The sequence below is a fragment of the Idiotropiscis lumnitzeri genome, chromosome 3 (assembly GCF_059441095.1).
Source record: "Idiotropiscis lumnitzeri isolate Australia: NSW breed Sydney's pygmy pipehorse chromosome 3, RoL_Ilum_1.0, whole genome shotgun sequence".
Taxonomy (NCBI): domain Eukaryota; kingdom Metazoa; phylum Chordata; class Actinopteri; order Syngnathiformes; family Syngnathidae; genus Idiotropiscis; species Idiotropiscis lumnitzeri.
In genome coordinates, this window is record NC_142393.1 from 23,614,411 (window position 1) to 23,634,615 (window position 20,205).

Genomic DNA, 20,205 nt, shown 5'->3' on the forward strand with positions numbered 1-20,205 from the left:
CCAAAAGCCAAGGCGCCCGCGGCGCTGATTTGATTAATGGCCTGAGAGTATTTCAGCGGGCCTTGTCGTCCGGAGTCACGGCACGGCCGACCTGCGTCTTTGTTTTTCTTCCTTCTTCCAAATGTGGACGGAAACTCTCGTTTCTTCTCTCCTGACTTCAACTCTGTCATCTTCCATCCCCTCAGAGTGGTTTGACTCCGGCAGCAACAGCAAACTTCTGCAGGACCTGGACAACTCCTCCGTCATGGAAGACGGCCGCAAGAAACTCAACACCATCTTCCATTACCAGGTGTGTGCGTGCGTGCATCCATGCATATGAAGCGGAGAGCTGTGTGTGACTTCTCAATGCAGCCCGCATTGATTGCATTTCACGTCCGACTGACAGATTTCAAGTGTCCATTTCTTTTCAGTTATTATCTGATACAATTGGCTCAGTCAAAGTGGAATTCTATAAATGCATGCAAAAGATATTTGAAATAAGGAGATCCGTCCTTTTTGGGTGAAATTAACTTCGATAATTGACTTTGGTTTTGGGCATGAGCAAGTACAGCATGTTCATAGTTTAAAGAGGTCAAAATTTTTGGCTTTGAAACTAATGTATAATATTTATTCAACTGTTTGATATGCAAAATGTTGAAGCATGTTTGCGTAAATAAGATGCCAACTGGAGACAGATGCCTTCCAAACGTGCTCAATGCAAAAATCGACCTTTTAGTTTCAAAGTAATTAGATTATCGTAATCATTCATCTGGTCAGAAGCACAGCGGACGAGGGGTTAGCACATTAGATTTGTTTCGTTCCATCAAATAACATTTTAAAGCGATTCTAAAAAGAAGACACAATGAACGCTCGTACTTCCTGGGTTCCAGTGGATTCTCTCTGTGCACCTCGTCTTCCACCCACATTTCGGCAACATGCATGTTAGCTTCATTGAAGACTCTAAATTGTCTTGGTGTGATTGGTTGTTTGTGTATCTGTCCTGTGATTGGCTGGCAATCAGTCCCGGATGTATCCCAACTCTCACCCCAAAGTTTGCTGGGATCTTTATTGGTATTTTGCACCAAATCTTATTTGCATCTTCGTTATATTGGTATTTCATATTTCAATTCTAAGTTGATCATTTTTTACCAACATTTTTGTTTTTTAACATCGAATTTCAACACTTTTTGACCAATTATAACATTGCAATTTACACTATTCAGACATTGTTTACTTTTTTAATGGGAAAATAAAACTTCAGGATTAAAATATTTTGGGTTTTACCTCTCATTTCCGCACTTTTTGACTGATTCTAACCAGTCCGATTTAAAACTGTTGAGCAACAGCTTGCAAGAGTTAACAGTCCCATTCAAAATTGCCATGTGAATTTTCTGTCATCATCAAATCATGCAATGTATACATCATGTTGAAAGTGTATCAAATTACAACCACACAGAGTCTAACGAAAACGATTTATTTATTTTTTTAAGATTGATAACTTCTTTGTTTTGACACTTAACAGACACTTGTTTTGTCCTTTAATTGCAACACAAACACCACTAACACCTGCTCGGCATCTGCAGAAGAAAACAAGCAAAGTAAAAGCAGAACGGAATGTCTCTGCATGTTTGCTTATGTCTACATTCATTTGGGCAGAAGTAAACAGACACTTGGCGACCCTCTTACCTTTGACCTCTTACCTGTACATGTTAAGTGCTTTGTTTAGTTTGTGGGGACACTGCAGTCAAAGCAGCGCGCTGCGACGTGGACTAACGGTCCTGGGTCAATGGCAGAGTCTCACAATCACTTTCTGCGTAGGCCAGCTTTAAAGAGGCAGACCACCGCAACGGCAAACAAGCGCACGTCTCAGCACTGCAGTCTCCACGGGCACTCGCTTAATGACATGCCTGTGGTGCACCGGTACTCACCTCTGACCCCATCCTTCTCTGTCTGTCTTCTCTCATCTATATTCCTCTAGATCCCAGAAGGGGCATCGCTCGCCATGAGCCTGCAAGACAAGAAAGAGAACACCCTAGGGAGAGGTGCGTCCCCATCAAACGCACACTGATGCTCTGCCGTACACACGCCCACTTACGCATAAATACATTTACTCGCTCGCTCTCTACTCTTGTCATGGCAAACCCAGATTAGTAGTCAGTAATATCGTAGGACATTCCCCAGCCATTTCGTCCGGCTCTCCCGGGGGATTCCCAAGGCATTCCCAGGCCTGCTGGAAGACAGATGTCTCTCCTGTGTGTCCAGGGTCATCCCACGGGCCTCCTCCTGGTGGGATGCACCCAGAACACTTCACCAGGGAGGCGTCCGGGATGCATCCTAACCAGATCCCTGAGCCTCATCTGGCTCTATTTGGGCCTCACTTGGATGAGCTCCTGGCAGATGACCACACTACTCACTCTAGCTCTAAGGGAGAACCTCATTCTGGCCACTTGAATTTGGGATCTTGTTGATTCGGTCACGACCCACAGCTCGTGGTCATAGGTGAGGGAAGGAACATGGATCGACCACTAAATCAAGAGCTTCACCTCAGCGATCTGCTCCTACTTCACCACGCCAGACTGATACAGAATCCACATTTCTGCAGATGCTGCACCGATCTGCCAGTCTTCCTTTGCTTGAGAACAAAAAACCCAAAGATACTTTAAAACCCTCCATCTCCTCCCTGACCCAGAGAGGGCACTCCACTATTTTCTGACTCAGCATCATAGCACACTTGATTGCGAAATGTTTCATTTAGAGTTGAAGATTTTGGCTTGATGAAGCCAACAGAACCACATCATCTGCAAAAAGCAGAGATGCAATACTGAGGCCAACAAATTGGAGCCCCTCAATGCCTCTGCTGTGTCTAGAAATTCTTTATACGCAGATTATGAACAGAATTGGGGACAAAGGGCACTCACTGAAAAGTTCAGTCCTCATCCACAATAAAATGCCCCTAAATCCTTTTTCCTAGATTCAAGTTTACATGCAGCCTTTTAATGTCTTGTCTCGGTTATCCATCCATTCTCTTTACTGCTTATCATCTTGACAGACCACAGTTGTTCTGGAGCCAGCTCACAAGAGTCGTGATATATGCTGATCTGATTTTAGCCAATTTCAGGCCACATCTAGACCAGCATTCCCACTTCCAATCACACTTATGAACACTTGAGTCTTCAATAAAAGCTAACATGCATCAGGTTTTCTGGGGAATGTGAGAGGATGCTGGTTACGCAGGCACAAGCAGAACATTATTGCAGCGTTTGAAGTACAGCCTACCTACCGCCTTGAAGCCCCCCCCCCTCCACACACACACATAAACACCAAAACTGTGAGGTGAACGTGCTCAACTACTCATCCAGCGAGCCGCCTGTCTGGCTCATACCTCCCACAATCAGCAGAAGACCAGAGCTGCGTTGCGTTGGGGGTTTGTCCATCACATCTCATCTCATTCATAGCAGGCCCAAAAAAATGGCTTATGTGGACAAAAGCTGGCTGCGACTTTAAAGCATTTGAGGGGGTGTCACGAGCCTTCTGAGGTCCCCAGTTAGTATGAAAACATGGTGATTGTGTGGAGTGGCTGGAGCGAGACCCAGTGGGCAGCTGCGCCACCTGGCAGAGGGGCCGCTCGCATTCAACATTTGCACAGTGATCTGGTGTCCTGTGTTCTCATCACACGTCTTCACATGTCGCTACATCCAAATACAGCAGAGGTGTGAGAAGCACAGTAGATGCCTGGGGCGAACGGCCGATTTGGTGTTTTTAGTCTTGCCACGACTATCCAAATTAGGGCTGCCGGCTTGGGAACGCAGAGCACTCAAACGCTGTGCTAAAAGACTGAGGCATAGGCTCGCTGGATCGACTTATTACCGTAATGGAAGCGTGTTTTTACAACTATTTTTATATTCGTGGGGTGGACGGACCTTTCTCAAAGTATACGCCCCCCTCTAGCCCAGCAGGATGACCCTTCAACATGCACATTAATTTATTATTAATCAGCCGATCAACAAGCACCTATTACATTTACGTTGACCAGCAGAAGGGGGCGTGGTTTGTCTTGGATGTCTGAGGCCGCCACACCCTTGGCCCCGCCTTCTGCACACCATTGAAATACAGACTTTCCCCACTGTATCACAGGTCATCGTTCGCGCCCCCATCTTATCGCAGACGTTTTGTGAGTTTTTCAAGTTCAGAGTTGTTGTTTGGGCAAGTTTTTTTTTTCGGCTTTGTGTAGTAAGCCAATATTTTTGTTACATGTGAGCTTCAGATATGCTGCTGTTCAAACAAACTGGAATGCCCTGGCAGGTGGGCAAGGAGAACGACAAAGCAAGTGAAAGATTTTTTTTTTTTTCAAAAGCCTTTTTTCCAGAAGCTTTATTTATTCATGTAAGGCAATTGAAAACAGATTCTTATCTGCAATGCCGGCCTGCAAATCCCATCGAGCAGGTCGCCGACACGAACTAACGGGATAACATGACTGCATGACTACACCCCCTAATGTCACTATTAGGCCACGCCCCTTATAGGCACTTCATCAACACACAAATACAACAATGTGGGACATTCAGCTCAATTGCACTTCAGAAGAGTTTTTTTTTTCCCGTCTTGACGTTCTATTCGATGGATGTATTCTGAAAGTTTCTCAAGTGCTAAACGGAAACGGTTGACTGTATATGAAAGCAGCCGCGGCGCTCTTTTTCCAAAGCTTGCCGAGCATTAGCATCTCATTTGAGGGTCTCCGCAGCCAATTGCAGATTTTGTGTGTCTGTCGCTCCCAATCTGCTGCTCCTTTCTCCCCTTTCACTCGTAATCTCTCTCCTTCACGCCGTCTGACAGCTTTCCTCCCCTTCCGGCCCACGGTCCACCTTAATCACTTTCTCTCCTTGCATGTGCTCCTTCTACCTTCTCCTCCTCTCAGTGTCTTTGTTTTTTTTCCTCCCTCCGAGCTGTCACGCCCTGTCCGCTTCCCTCCACCTGTCTTCTCTCATTATCCTTGTTGCTGATTGCACATTGTTTCTTCTTCTTTTTGTCTCTGTAGTCAAAGATCTGGATACGGAAAAGTACGTCCATTTGGTGAGTATGGATTCTATAAGTTCTCCCTGAGTGTTGCGTTGGCTCTGTGTGGAGATTGAGAGAATGGGGGTGAATGGAGGTGAAAAGGAAAGCCGCCGCGAGGAAAGAGCGACGCTAATGCAGCTTAAGCTCTTTTATAACGTCTGCCAAGATACGAGCCCTTTGACTTTAGAATAATGAGTTCTCGGGAGCGCAATTTGCCGGGTGAATAGTCCGTTTTTAAGGGGAGATTTGTACTGTCGTCTTTTTTTGACACTAGGCTGTGCATTTGCATTCAGGCCCGGTGCACAAGTCAAATATGTGATCTTATACACAGCAAGCAGCAGACATTCCTTCACTTGTTGATATTATTTTCTGTCTACCCTAATGTGGTTTGTGGATCATGTGTCTAACGCATGAAACAGAGAAATTCCTCAGCCATTCATTGAGCGTCCTCATGAGGCGCAACACAAGCAAACCATGTTCTCACTGTTGACTTGGAGCCTTGTGGTGTTCCAGGTCCTGCCGCATGACGAGTTGATGGAGAGCAAAAAGTCGCATAGGCAAAGTCACCGCAAAAAGGTGCTGCCTGAAATCTACTTGACACGCCTTCTGTCGACCAAGGTGAGCTCCACACTCGAAACTTGACAAGACACAAACGCGCATGCTCACAACTTCCAACGTTCCGTTTTCCTGACACCCATTTTACAATGTGCACATCATGAAGCTGCCTGTCTTTTCTTCCAAAGGGAACTCTCCAGAAGTTCTTGGATGACCTCTTCCAGGCCATCCTCAGCATCCCGCCAGAACAGCCCCCACTCGCTGTCAAGTACTTCTTTGACTTTCTGGAGGAGCAGGCCGACAAACGGGGCATCACTGACCCGGACACCCTTCACATCTGGAAAACCAACAGGTAAGCAAAGCAAACTCTGTCATTCAAGTCTCTCTGTGGTTCAAGTGCCAGCTTTTCAAGGCCATCCCCTGTACGTGTACAGTTTACCGCTGCGATTCTGGGTGAACATCCTGAAGAATCCCCAGTTTGTGTTTGACATCGACAAGACGGATCACATGGACGCGTGTCTGTCTGTCATCGCGCAGGCCTTCATTGACGCCTGTTCCATTTCCGACCTGCAGCTGGGCAAGGTCAGTACATACTGTCGCTAACCAGCCGTTAATCGATATTACCCCCATCTGCCTATAACACTGGTCAACAGAATTTAATCAGAGATAGATTTTTATAAAGCTGATTTAGAAATATCTCAACTTCTTTTCTCGCTGCTTAATTCATAAACATCATTAAGCAATACTTAGCATGCTACATATTTATTAAAAATGTGTTTACCAGTGTAATTGGTACCTCAGCAAATACATCCTTACCTGTCAGCAAAACAACCCACCTAAGCTGCCGACCTACTGAGTCACCTTCTCACATAGATACATACAAAGCAATTGATTGGCACGCAGTACAATAAGCAGTTTTTACCTGCCTACCTTCTTACATACATACTTCCGTACATCTGCCACGATGGCCGAGTGGTCTAAGGCGCCGCGTTCAGGACCCAGTCTCCCCAGGAGGCCTGGGTTCGAATCTCGAATTTCCCCATTGTGGGACTAATAAAGGCAATATTAATCATTAATTAATCAATGTGGTTAACGTTTGAATGAAGACCAAAACTGCAAACAACCACTTCAAATTGGTCAACTTGGTAAGGTTGACTATTGGGATCCCAACCAAGCTGTCAGACATTCAACATACAGTATAGTGTAAGTAGCCTCCTGGTTCACAAAGGTCATGCATATGTCAGACAGGGCCACAATCTCTGACCTCCAGAATCAGTCTGTGAAGCCCCTGAGCCATCAGACTGTCAGCTCCATCTACCTCACCTTGTCTCATTTCAGGCAGGCCGACTGATGCAAGGTCACAAGCATAACAGATCTCGCTTGTGGCTCTGCATGGATGTGTGTGTGTGTGTGTGTGTGTGCGTGTACTGACTGTCTTCTAGCATGCATGTGTGTGTGTGCGGGGGTGTACGCATGTGTGTGTGTGTGTCAAAGCTCAAATGTCACTGTCTTCACTGTTCACAAATGTGTCTCATTCCTCCGACACTGTGACCCTGTGAACACGCTCTGCTTCCTGTCTCTCCCTGACTGACTTCCTTCCCGGGAGGGAATCGAGCAGTCAGGAAACGATGCTCCTCCTTTACTTTGCTCATTTACTTTTCTTGCACTTCTTTATTTTTTTAGTTTTTCATGCCAGGGGCACCCCACATATTTATTGTTGTTTTTATTGAGGTGCACTGGCTCAGAATTGTACCTGCGCCCTACGAAGGACTATAGCGATATTTACTACGGCACCACCCGTGTGGAATAAACATAAATTAGTGGCGTTGGGCAGAGTCCTGGTACGTCCAAAATCATAATTTTTCAATATAAATATATATTTCAATATTATTTTTCAACATTAAAATTGCATCTTCCAAGGTAGCGCGCCACACTAAACTGACATAGGAGGAGTGGCGGGCATCTTTCCAATAAAAGACAATTTGATATGTATCTCGACATCTTGTATCACAATTGGGTGTGATACGATTCAGGGACAGTTTTTAAAGTAGGCTTTACGCAATCAGGGTTTTTGGGGCATGAGACATGTTATTAAATGGGGTGTTCTCTATATTCTTAACACTGGGAGACGCCCCAAACAATGACGGATGCAGCTATAGTAACAGAGCGTACTGGAACCTTTCTCAGAGTCCTGTTGTCGCACGACGCTAATTCACAGATAAGCTTGGACCGGAGTCGCTTTGTAAAGATGGTTGTATTAATTGGTGACTTGGTCACTTTGCTCAAATGAAATGCAACTTAAGGTGCTTATTTTGACTCTCAATTGCTTCTTCACACAGCCCTGTGTATTGCTTCCGTGATTTTGACTTTCTCTCTCACTCACTCCTGCACACACTCACATAATCTCTCACACACATACGCACACACACATTCACAGTTAAAGAGCCAAAAGAAACAATCACATGGACGGATGAAAACCCACTTCCGTCTTTGCTTAGTTCGTCTTGTTTTAAAAACTTCTCGTCATCCGACCCAAAATGGGCGTCTGCCCGAAACGGCCGTCCGAAATGCCCATCTCAGAAGTATAGTATGTACTGTACATGAGAAGTCGGTACAAGTCAATCGTTATTGCTCTCCGTTCCAATGCGGGAAGTATATCGTGATGTTTGGGACCACATTTATTTATCCAAAGTCAATTTTACACTACATGTACACACAAACAAAAATGTACGTTTGCGGTTTGATCCTCTGTACACGGCCGCATCATAAAGGTTGTCTCCTACATGTGAAGGTGTGTAACTCACACCTCCACATTTTCTGCAAGTGGTGCATGATGGACTCAGCGCGGGGGACAGAGCAGGGCACGTTGGGTCCGGATTAGCCACATCAAACGAAGCCATGTCCCCCGTTTGCACGGAAACGCTCTTATCTGGCAAGAAGCATGCTCACACAGGGGTGAGAGGTCACGGGGGGGTTGGCAAACAGATGGGCGAACAGCAGGAAGCGACCTTGCGAACAGGAAGTGAGAGGGTCGCTATCAGAAGGAGCTACTTTGGCCCTCAGCGAGCACACGCTCACAAACACATCATGTGACACAAATAACTCATGACACACAAGTTGTATTGTAAGCAGATTCGCTGTGCCACCACCACCCGACCCCCATCCCCTGTCCTACTTTTTCCGACATGTCCCCTTCCTCCATTTACTCACAAGTGTAGTTGCCATTAAGAGCTGGATATGCCCACAACCGACTTTAATTTCTGCTTGAGTGAACACCAGTGTGAGAGCGACACAGGAAGTGGAAAGTCGGGCTGGCATGAAGGAGAATAGAGCACGCCGAAATATTCCTTATCTTCCTCCTTCCGTTGTGTCCGCTCAGTGGGGCAGGAAGTTGATGGACATGACGTCCATTTGACTTGCTTTGAAGTTTTCGAGCAAGTTGTTTGCAGCAAAATTTATATATATATATATATATATTTTTTTTTTTTTTTTTGCAGGATTCTCCGACCAACAAGCTGCTGTATGCCAAGGAAATCCCAGAGTACAAAAAGAGGGTCCAGTGCTACTACCAGCAGATCCAGGAAATGGCGCCTCTCAGCGAGCAGGAGATGAACGCTCACCTGGCCGAGGAGTCTCGAGTGAGTATTGCCCTCGCACGCGCCACAAAGAACATCCAAGCTTTTTTTTTCTCATGGCAAAACTATTTTGCAGAAGTACAAAAATGAATTCAACACCAACCTGGCCTTGATGGAGATCTACAAATATGCCAAGAGATACAGAAACCAGGTAAGAGCTTGTTTACTTGGGACAGCCAAAACGTAAAGCGATATTTTTATCAGACCGCCGTGGAAACAAATTTGTAACTCACCGCGACACTGAATGGAGATATTGGGGTTGGCGCGTTTCTCTTCAACGAGGTGCACCAATCTTGGGGTCATGGAAGAATCTCATTTCACAAAGACTGGATGATGGATTTTGTCCCGTTTCGGCAGCTTTGTTGCCTCATTTGCCGGCCTGCCGCCACATTTGATGCACTGCAGGCTTGGCGCGTCACAATCACCTGCAGCGATAAACCCACCCTCGACGTTAAATTGCAGCTTTCCTTTTCTTGCAAGTCATTCCGTCTCCTTATTTGGCTTTTGTTTCTTACTCCTTTTTGCAAGCTTGTATCTCAATGACCAAGATACAATTATTTCTCTGTGTGGTGCGGTGATTGGGTGCCACTTCTGTGAACTATGAATCGGAATCAAAATCTATTTTTATTGGCTGTCGATGTTAATACTCTGTTTATGATAGTTTGGGATTTTTCATGATAGCTCGTATTTACTTTGTTGTGATGAGCGGTTCAGATGTTGGATGGATGGATAGGTTTAATGAGTTTTTAAGCAAGATTATTTTTTCAAAGATGCTTTGTTTAGTTTTTATTAGTTTTAGCATTTTTAGTCTATTTTAATATGTGAACGATATAAAAAAGAAAAAGGTCAGTATATATTGTTGTGATAAAAAGAATCAAACTAAAATTCTCAAACGACTTTTTAAACTTCCTTCTTCAGTACAAGCGGCCCCATAAAATGTATTTTTTAGTTTGGTAGATTCTTTGGGGACCGGTGGTGGTGGTGGCTGACATACCACAAATCAAAAAGAAAATTTTAAAAAATGCTGATAAACATTCAATGAAAACACAGGCGATATGGGAGAAAGAAGCACAGAAATAATATGATTTTTGGGGATGGTGGGGGGGGGGTGTAATCCGCAAATATGCGACTCTCTGAAACTGTAGTATGCGGAGGGTCCCCTTTACCGATGAAATTAGTTCAAAGCTCAGTCATGGAACTCTACTCGAGGCCTCGACATGCTTCCTTTTTGCCGCCGTGGACGACAAGTGTGGGTGCCCCTCAGAGGCGCTTGAGACGGCGCCGCCGAGCTGCTCGTTACTCGACAGACGGGCTGAGGCCCGTGAATGGCCTCCGATTGGCCCTTTTCTCACCCCGGTTGGGCTTGGTCTGCGCACGCTGTGCAACAACTACTCGGCAGATGTTCCTTTTGTTAGCATGTCGAGAGGCTTTTGCGGCATGGAGACGAGGCACGCGGAGAGTCGCCCGAGGCGGCGCACTCGTTCTCCGGTGCTTCAGAATAATCTGCGACCGGAAACAATTGCCAACCAGGAAGCCCTCAGTGTGGGTCAGGCCTGTGTTCGAGAGTTGCATAAGCAAAAAAGAAGAAGAATACTTTTGTAAAACAAAATTAAAATGTGAACTAGTTTTGGTCTGAATTTGTGGAGCCAAGGGATGATATGGTTTGAACTGTTTTAATGCTAATAAATGGGTACATTTACCAAAATCAAAGTCTCAATCTATATCAGTCAGTCCATCTCATTATTTGAATTCCACGGATCTTAACAAATTCAGACCAAACCTAGTTTAGTTTAATTTAATTTTTAACACAAGTGATGTTCTTCTCTTTTGCCGTTCAACACGCAAATGCAGACGTGGTCGACATTTTTTTCTGTCCTCCCCTGCATGGAGATGTGGCAAAAGTACAAGGACTGATTTAATTCATGAGAAAAAAAAAGAACAGACTCTGAATTTCCTTGCGTCGCATTTTTTTATTTAATTTAATTTTCAAGTGTTTGGAGATATGAGCCACCACTTGGCCTCATATTTTTTATCTTGAGTTACAAGCACTTAATGTCTGCAAGCTTCATAAGGAGCAAGCAGCAGGTGGCCAACAATTCGGCAAGCTGCTTGCGTAATGCTAACATACAGTGGGAAATGCCATAGACAGGCTAATGGAACTCAAATTAATGCTGCAGTGTTTGAACAATGCATATTTGAACATAAACGTTGCAGCAACCCCAATGGAGAGACAATATAACAATACTGTCAGGTATATTTTCTTTATGATCTGCAAGAAACGACTAATATTATTGCAGCCAACCGAGTCATTTTCATCTGCGTCTACATGTCAGAACCAGAAGTCGAGCAGCAGTGTGTTAGTACTCGTGATTTTTGCGCTGGTTCAAAGTTTTCTTCTTGTTGTGTCCAGGTGGTAAATGCCTTGGAGTGCAACCCGACAGCGCGTCGCACTCAACTGCAGCACAAGTTTGAGCAGGTCGTCGCCCTGGTGGAGGACAATATCTACGAGTGCTGCAGCGAGGCCTGAGTTTACGGCCGCCGGCTGCCGAGGAGGCCGTGCGCCACCCCATTTGCCTTCACCACCGTAATTGGCGTTTTGCCAGGAGTGAAACACAGTGAGGAGGCAGACATCTGAAAGGCTTCCCGAAGCGTCCGGCTCGGCTTCAGAGGAATGCCGAAAAGAGACTTTCGTACGGTCAGCGGACGCGAGGCCAGGCTGGTCTTACTGCACTGAACCTTTCCCCGAGGGAATGAGCCAATGAAGCACTGCACTGTATTATAATGTCCATAGCAATATTTATAGATGTGTTGTAATGCTTTGGAGTGGCCGTCAGTCCGTCCGTCCGTCTGTCCGGAGGACCCGACGGTGATTAAAGTTGTCCATAAAAAGCCTGTAACGTTCTCAGGTGTGACTCACCACCGTCGGTGCTTTGAACTTTTTGTCCCAAATGTGCTTTGCAGGTGAAGTGGAGACGAGTGAAGCGGCTCACTGGGAAGAGCTGCCGCGGCACTTTTCAATTGTCGAACATTACTGAAAACGTCCATGCGTCTCGTTCGGACCAAACTAGAGGGAAATGTACATTTATGATAAATGTGATCTCCGTATTATCTCAAGACAAATGTCTCATATGACTGTATTTGTGATGCCAAATGAGAGTGGGTGAAATAAACAACAGTATTTAGGCTGTGATTGTCTCTGTGCCGTCGCCACTGAGAGAGATGAATGACGATTAGCACAAGTAACACAGAATATACGTGCGTGATTTAAATCACTTCAAGTCAACTGTCCAGAGCAATGATGAGCGCGATAAGGAGGTGAAGAAATGGGTCCTGGCAGGTTGAAACAAGATTGTGTGTGAGAGGCAGTTGATAGATGTGTTGAGGGAGGACATGAGGGCAGTTGCTGCTAGAGAGGAGGATGCAGACGAGAGGAAAAGGATGACGCGCCACATGTGGCGACCCCCTGACGGGTCAAGCCTAACAAAAAGCAACTGCAACGTTTGATAACCGTCTCCAATCGGCCGACGAGCATCTGGAGCTGTTTAAAATGAAAAGCGTGAAAGAGAGAAAAGCCAGACAGACGTTGAGCTTAGTATTTACAGCAAGAAAAGATGTCACACAAATGATCACGCTCTTTCAATGTACATGCTGACGTCCGATCAAACGCACTCACACCGTGTATCCGACTTAGTCTTTGTACACTCGCAGCTCGTCGTCTCAGCATTGAGACGAGAGCAGCAACAGAAGAAGACGGCCCAAAAACTCATCTGAGACACGGACGACATTAACTGATATGGAGTAGAGCCATTAATGTGACTCACGACTTCTGGACAATCAGCGATACAAGTAAAGGATCATGTTCCTCTAATTTGACTTTTATTTTTTTCTGAGGGGGGGGCTGGGATGGTATGAGGTAATGAAACACCACCGTGAGCAAGCAGTAAGTGAGGCTGCAATTCATTTCTTTTTATGGTTTGGTGCTCATGCCTAGAAGAAATATGCTTTCTGACAAAGGTTTGAGAAACTTGTGTTAATCTGGTTGCCTGTTTCCACTGCCCGGTTTCACTTGGAATAACACAACATTCAATTCCAACCTGAGTTTAGGCCAAAGTAGTAAAAAGCAGACATGTCAGTTTCCATGTGTTCTTCTACACTCTTGTTTTGTAAAACCACACTTTGTTGCTCTAATGCGGATAACAACTGCTTTCATATTGAAAAAACATGTTCCAAAAAATTAAAGTTAAATTTAAAGATAACGTACTATACATTGCGTATAATGTTAGTTTTTCCACTTCAGGATTAACAGTAAAATATGTCAAGTCAAAAATATTTATTAATATTATATTCAGTGCGCATTCATATTAAGGGAAGTGTAGAAGGCCTGCCATTATTATTTCTTTTTTACATCAAAGAAAGTCACAAAAGGCTGACTTTACTTTATTTTTTATAAAAACGTTTTTCTTAAACATTACTGTTCAGAATGCACGTCCAAAAAAAACAGACCAGATACGTTTAAAAGTCTTCGAGGTCAACAATATGAACAATCAGACCATATTCTGTCATTTGGTTGTCATGTGCTTTATTGGAGGTGCGCTTTAGGGACAGCTGATTAATCAACTTCACTTGGACAAATGTCACGGGATTGGGGAGGCATGAGTGAGCTGAGCAAAGGCGGCAAATGAGTGAGTCGCGTTAGGCACTGGTTCTCAAACTGAGAGGTCGGCAAAATCATTTGCAATAAAGTATGACGTAACCTTTCTCTTTCTCTCTCATACGACTGAATATGAGACGTAAACATACAAAACTAATGACTCCTTCCCTACTTAAGCTTTCAACCAATTAAAAGCTCTGACGATTGTGACATCATCGCATCAATTTAATGTCTCTGCATGCTGGTATCAATTCTAGCTCTCCTGTGCTCTTTTGGCAGGTGGTCCAGGTGAGGCAACGACATCCACAAATTATGTGCGGCTTGGAAGCACATACCTCGGGTCAAAAGTTTAATGTGATTATATTATGGCTTGTGCAACGTATAAACGGGTAGCATACATTTGGCAATGTTCAGCGCCATTGACTCTGTGATTGCCTTCCAGGGGGCACCTTTCATGTCATCTGGAACAAGAAGTAAAAATGATTCTGCTCTGGTTGTCTGCTTATTAGAAGCAATTAGAGTGGTTAGTTGCTTTTGTGAAAAAGAGTCACAAGTGCGATGGGAAAGGCATCGACCAAATCACAACGTTACAAACATTGGCTTTGGCTATGAACGTTCTCGTTCATCCAGGTCAATTTTATGCAACCGGACTATTCTTGTTGTCTTGGAAGACATCTCGCTTCTCATCCAAGCAGTTCATGCAAAGAAGCTTGGTTATGACTGCACCGTAGGTTGTCCTTGTTGCATGAATTGTTGAAGTCGGCTCGGATGAGAGGCAAAAACTACTTCAAAGAGAAGTTACGGTCGATTCGCTGCTCTGAAAAACACTGACTTCACTATTGTGAATTGGCTCCTCTCTGTTCACAGTCATGATAGTCCAATAGCATGTCAGCTAGCAACAACAGGTAAATATTGGATTTTATAGAGTTATTATTTTATTTCTTTTATTCATTTTATTAAACAAGTCATGAATACTTGCGTATGTTGAAACATTACTAAAAAACAACTAAGCTTTTCCGTGGCAATTAAGGATGCACTTTATTAGCCTAATAGCATAATAGTCTAAATCATTTTTTATTTAGTGTCACAACAGTGGTACAGTGGTAAAGAAGGTCCACCAGCGTCTGCACTTCCTGAGAGTCCTCAGGAACTTCAACCTGGACAGGAAGCTGCTGCTAGCCTTCTACCACTCGTCCATCGAGAGCCTGCTGACGTACTGTGTCTCCACCTGGTACAGCGGCTGCACTGAGGCGGACAGAGTGAGGCACCAGAGGACAGTCAAAACAGCGCAAAGGATTATTGGCTGTCCTCTCCCCTCACTGTCGGACATCTACACCGCCCGGTGCCTCAGCAGGGCTCTCAATATCGTCAAAGACAATACCCACCCAAACTCACACCTGTTCGACCTGATGCCCTCTGGCAGTCGCTACAGGTGCATCAAATCAAGGACCAATAGACTGAGAAACGGTTTCTTTCCAAGAGCCATCTCCATTCTAAACCCTCACACACACACACACACGCGACCACCCTTACCTTGCAGAACAGCAACGTGATGTGTTTTTACATATGCTATTCAGTATTATTTTCCATTGCACTAACTATTCTCTTATTTATCTAATTTATATATTTAATTGAATTATTGTTGTATTGCACCGGAGAGGGGAGCTCTCTAATCTCGTTGCACACTTGAGTACAATGACAATAAAGAGATTTCTGATTTCTGATTTCTGACAATATGAATAAAACAAAAAAAGTTTATTCAGCAGCAGGTCATGGCAAAGCCTGAATCAAGGCTCTTCTTGGTTGCTAAATTTGTTGATGAGTTGTTTGGCTTGGTTTCCAAAAACGTTCAAACAAGCATATGCTATTAGGCTAGTGACATGGTAGTTATGTTTGTTTGGTGTTCTACCCAAAAGACCCCCAGGCTTGTGGAAATATTTCTGTGGACCCAAAAAGTTTGAGAACCTCTGGCTTAAGTTTTTTGACGGCTACTGTTCATTTCCTTTACGGCGACCGCCGCCTTCTCTTTAAGATGTTGCAAAGCATAAACACGCTAGCAGCATTAGCTTCGTTTGTCCTGTCATAGTGGAGCAAATTGGAGTGATTAGCTGTTCGCTAGCTACAGACCCATCATTTGCGTTCAGGCCAGTGAATGGCAAGCAGCAGCACTTGAGAAGGCTCCAAGGGGCCCGCGTCGCCTCCCGAGTGCCGAACAACCACAACAGCACGAGGAGATGCGAGTCAAGAAGGTCGTCCAAAGAAGAGGGGAAAAACAGAATTATATGGTGCTTGCCGCCTGTCGGCGGTGACGGTGGCTTCTGAGATAGGACAGATGGGACATTGAAGGTGGGTGGGGGTATAGGGGGGTTGAGAGAGCGTCGGAATGCACAGCTCAAGCGGGGGCCACCTGACTGGAGGCAACGGACGAAGTCTGAGTTTTGGAGAGGGTGGCGGACGCCGCATCGTCGTCATCTCCAAACGGGTTCTTGCCACAGCACACGGTGGTGATCATGCAGTTGCGGAACTGAAGGAACAACACAGTCATGTGACCCACCAGTTTTACATGAGGGCCACTGAGAGTGGCCCAAGTGTGGACTTACAAAATTTAATTAACCATAAACAACAAAACAAACAGCTCGCAAAGCCAATTGGCGTAAACATCGCGTCAACGGAATTTTGCGACCACCATATCGTACATATTCTGGGAGAAAAATAAAAAAACAAATAAAATCCAATTTTTAAACATGAACTTTTGAAAAATGCCATTATTTAAATGACTTATTTCAAATGAGAATTTTGGGGGGGGAAAAGCGCACCTGCTTGTTGAGAAGTATATATATGATCGGATTGTAGAGGGCGGCGCTCTTGGCGAAGAAGGCGGGCGCCGTCATGAAGACGGGCCCGAATTGGATGCCCTGGTTAGCAAAGATGTACCAGGCCACGCTGGCGTACGGCACCCAACACACCAGGAACGAGATCACCATGACCACCACCATGCGGGTCACCTCCTTCTCTGCCCGCTGCGTGCTTTCAGACTCCAGTTGCTGCTGCGCCGCCTGCGTGTGTGTGGTGACAAACACACGCGTCAAGCGCATATATATATATATATATGCATACGCACACACACCACATGATCAACCGTACGTTTGTGTAAAACAAAGTCATGGCCCACTAGAAATAGGAACGTGCACTAAGCACTTTTGTCCCAAGTCCTTCTTACATTTGTAACGATTACTTGAGGATGAACGCATGAATTATGAAGGCTTCGTGTCTTATTATTCATGAGGGTGACACAGTGAGGCAGCAGACTTCCTTTCAGCTGGACGCCTTGCCTCCAAGCTGGCGTGCTGGCAAAAGCCTTCGTGCCTTTCTCCGGTGTCCTTGAGACACTCAGTTCTTGGATGCCGGCCACTGTCATGGCAACCCTTCACCCTTTAACAAGCCATGCCATATAACTTTGACATTTTCGCTGGCCAGTTACCGTAAAAAAACGACTGGAAAATCTTTTGTTTTGTTGAATACGAGCCTCGACCAAAGCTGATAGTTGTCACGTGATGGTTAATGGAAAGGTGCAAAACAAACAGAGAGAATTGTTTTTTTTCTCGTTGCTTTTCGAAGGAATGCACAGCTCAAGTTATGGGTACAAATGAGTCATTGTCTTTCTGAATTGTTTTGTTCTACTTCTTCATTTGTTTTCCTCAATGCATTAGATTATCGCAAAAAAATAGGACATATGATCATAAGGAATATGACAACTTAATTATCATCTGTTTAGAAAACAACATTTAATTAATTGAGTTCTATAATAAAAAGTGTTTTTAACTTTTAAGGAGCGTAAATTCTACTAAAAGTGACAATTTGCTTTCTTTATGTGCTCTTGGTTGGTCAATCACGGAGTCACATTATTTCAGTTGCACCGGAAAATGGGTGGTTGGGGGGGTGGGGTTAAGTGTGTTGTGGTGTGGTACCGCTCTGATGGTGCACAGCAGGCGGCTGTAGCAGAAGAAGATGATGACAAGAGGGATGACGAAATGCAGGACGAACATGTAGACGACAAACGAGGCGTTGTTGATCTCTGGTTTGGGCGTGTAGTAGTCGATTCCGCACGAACACTGCATTCCCTCGGGGATGTACCTGCACACGCATGCATACAGGTGACTCGTGGCTTCAGCAGAATGGACGTAAAGCTAAGGTACATGTGAACATCTATGTGCCCTCACCATTCGAAACATGGCACTATAATAAATATTACTTTTGTAGAATATTTATTAAGTAGAAGAGTCCAGCCGTTTATATCCATCTCAGGAAGTGGCCATTTTTCCACTTGCTGTTGACTGAAAATGACATCACAGTGCCTAAGGGCTCAAGTAACGACCAATCACAGCTCACTTGTTTTGTGGGTGCAGTCATGGGACATTCACATGCTGAGCCCTTTGGCACCAGGATGTCATTTTCAGTCAAGAGCAAGTGGCAATACAAGGCCAAATGGAAGTCCCCTGATATGGATAAAAACAGGTTGATTTTGCCGCTTAAGTCACATATTGCAAACAAGTTAATAATTAGCTGGGACATGCTCCAGCACACCCCCGACCCTTGTCAGGATAGCGGCTCAGGTACAGGAGGGGGGGATGAATTCTTGATTTTGAAACCTATTTATATGAGTTCCACACCCTCATTTACATTATTTACCGCGTCGTTGCTAAAACATCAGATGGTGAAAGCGCACAGCCATACCGCGACCATCCGAGCAGGGGGGGCGCGGCGCAGGTCAAAGCCATGATCCACGTGACTGCCAGCCCGCAGATGGCGTGCTTCTCCCCAAAGCGGAAGTTGCTCATCGGTTTGCACACCACCACGTAGCGCTCGATCGCCAAAACCACCAGCGACCACAGGGCCACCTCTCCTACAAACACACACCGCCAAGACACATCATGGACACACGACACAATGTGACGGCATGACAACACAACATGGCAACACCAAGACAACTCGGGGTGACGACACCCTGACCTCCTAAAGTGGCGAAGAATCCTTCGATGTTGCAGCCGGCGACGCCCAGGCTGAAGTAGCCGTGCAGGGCCGTGTAGAGGGTGACGGTGAAGCCCCCCAGCACCATGAAGAGGTCCGCCACGGCCAGGTTGAGCAGGACGTAGTTGAGGGGCGTCCTCAGCTTCTTGTGCTTGAGCGTCACGTAGAGTGTGAGGAAGTTGATGGGGAAGGTGGTGACGATGAGGAAGAGCATGTACGCCGCCACTAGCGAGTACTTCCACGGCTCGGCCAGGTAGTACTGCGGGTACTCGAAGGGGCTGCGCACCACCCCTGTCTTGTTGGACATGGGCACGTAAAAGTTGGGTCCTTCTGTGCCATTCATGGCGAGGATCCGCGCTGTTCTTTTGTCTTCGGAGTGTGGGCTGAGCGAGCGAGATGGGATCTGCGGTGGTCAAGCCGAGCTCTGCGGCCCCCCGAGGCGCCGCGCCACCTTTTAACGTGATGTTTGGATTAGGGACGTGCGCAAAAATGGAATTAGCGCAATCGCAGGCTTGTCCTCTCTCTCCTACCTTCATGAGCGAGAGAGGCCATCTAAAACCCAAATGAGAAGTGGTCAGGTTGTGAAGAGGCCTGAAGCAACGCTGGAGTAGCTGCAAGAATTGTACTTTAAATTTGTTGACTTTCTTCACATACTGATGTCAGATGGATGTGATGTTACGTTGCTAGTTTGCATATTTTTTCAGCATTTTTTCCGCAACTCCACCATAGCCAGCAGGCTGCGTATGTTTGTCTCGTGTCGGTGTGTGATTTATGACGGTGACTATTCTTGATATGTTCAAGAGCAGCTCGAAAATACGTGCTACAACAGCTTCAAAAGGAATTTGATTGTTTAATGGTTGTTAAAATGTGTGGTGAGGGAGGCACAGAGGGGACAAAGTTAGAAAGTTCGGTGGAATATGTCCTTGCCCCCCCTCATTTTGCAGACCCCCAAGCTATGGCTTTTACCCCAGTTTGAGAAGTGCTGCCCGCCCATGAGACTTTGCCGATCCGTCAGGTTGTCGGCTGCAAGAAAGTAGGCGCAAACAAAGGATTGTGTTTCTTGAAACTTCCTGAGTGCAACTCAAACTGTTGAAAAGTTTTGATCACTGCTGCGTTTCCAAAACATTACTTCCTTTTTTCAGCATTTTGTGATTGTAACTTGATAATTTATCTGTTTTGTCATGTTTTACTGTTTTATTTTCATTTATATCTTGATTTTCATCTTTTTATTTCTTTATTTCATCTCATTTTCAATCATTTTTTCCTTCATTTTCAAGATGATGCAATGAATTTGCAGCCAAA

At 45.2% G+C, this 20,205-nt stretch overlaps 2 protein-coding genes across 2 annotated transcripts in view; one reads left to right on the plus strand and one right to left on the minus strand.

Annotated features, from left to right (window-relative positions):
- Positions 1-12,411, plus strand: part of plxnd1 (plexin D1) — a 75,202-nt gene extending 62,791 nt beyond the window's left edge. Inside the window, exons 28-36 of the mRNA XM_088291125.1 lie at positions 186-289; positions 1,958-2,021; positions 5,015-5,049; positions 5,548-5,652; positions 5,778-5,941; positions 6,024-6,171; positions 9,087-9,227; positions 9,301-9,375; positions 11,635-12,411. Coding sequence (XP_088147251.1) covers positions 186-289; positions 1,958-2,021; positions 5,015-5,049; positions 5,548-5,652; positions 5,778-5,941; positions 6,024-6,171; positions 9,087-9,227; positions 9,301-9,375; positions 11,635-11,751 — 953 coding nt within the window. The 3' untranslated portion in view covers positions 11,752-12,411. The remainder of the gene's footprint in view (positions 1-185; positions 290-1,957; positions 2,022-5,014; positions 5,050-5,547; positions 5,653-5,777; positions 5,942-6,023; positions 6,172-9,086; positions 9,228-9,300; positions 9,376-11,634) is intronic.
- A 2,453-nt stretch (positions 12,412-14,864) lies between these two features.
- On the minus strand, positions 14,865-19,308 carry exorh (extra-ocular rhodopsin). The gene is made up of 5 exons (XM_088290596.1): positions 18,886-19,308; positions 18,610-18,778; positions 17,844-18,009; positions 16,692-16,931; positions 14,865-16,399 (listed from the first exon to the last, which is right to left on the minus strand). Exons 1-5 carry the CDS (start codon positions 19,244-19,246, stop codon positions 16,268-16,270), a joined length of 1,068 nt encoding a protein of 355 aa, XP_088146722.1. The 5' UTR covers positions 19,247-19,308; the 3' UTR covers positions 14,865-16,267.
- Between the last annotated feature and the right edge of the window lie 897 nt (positions 19,309-20,205).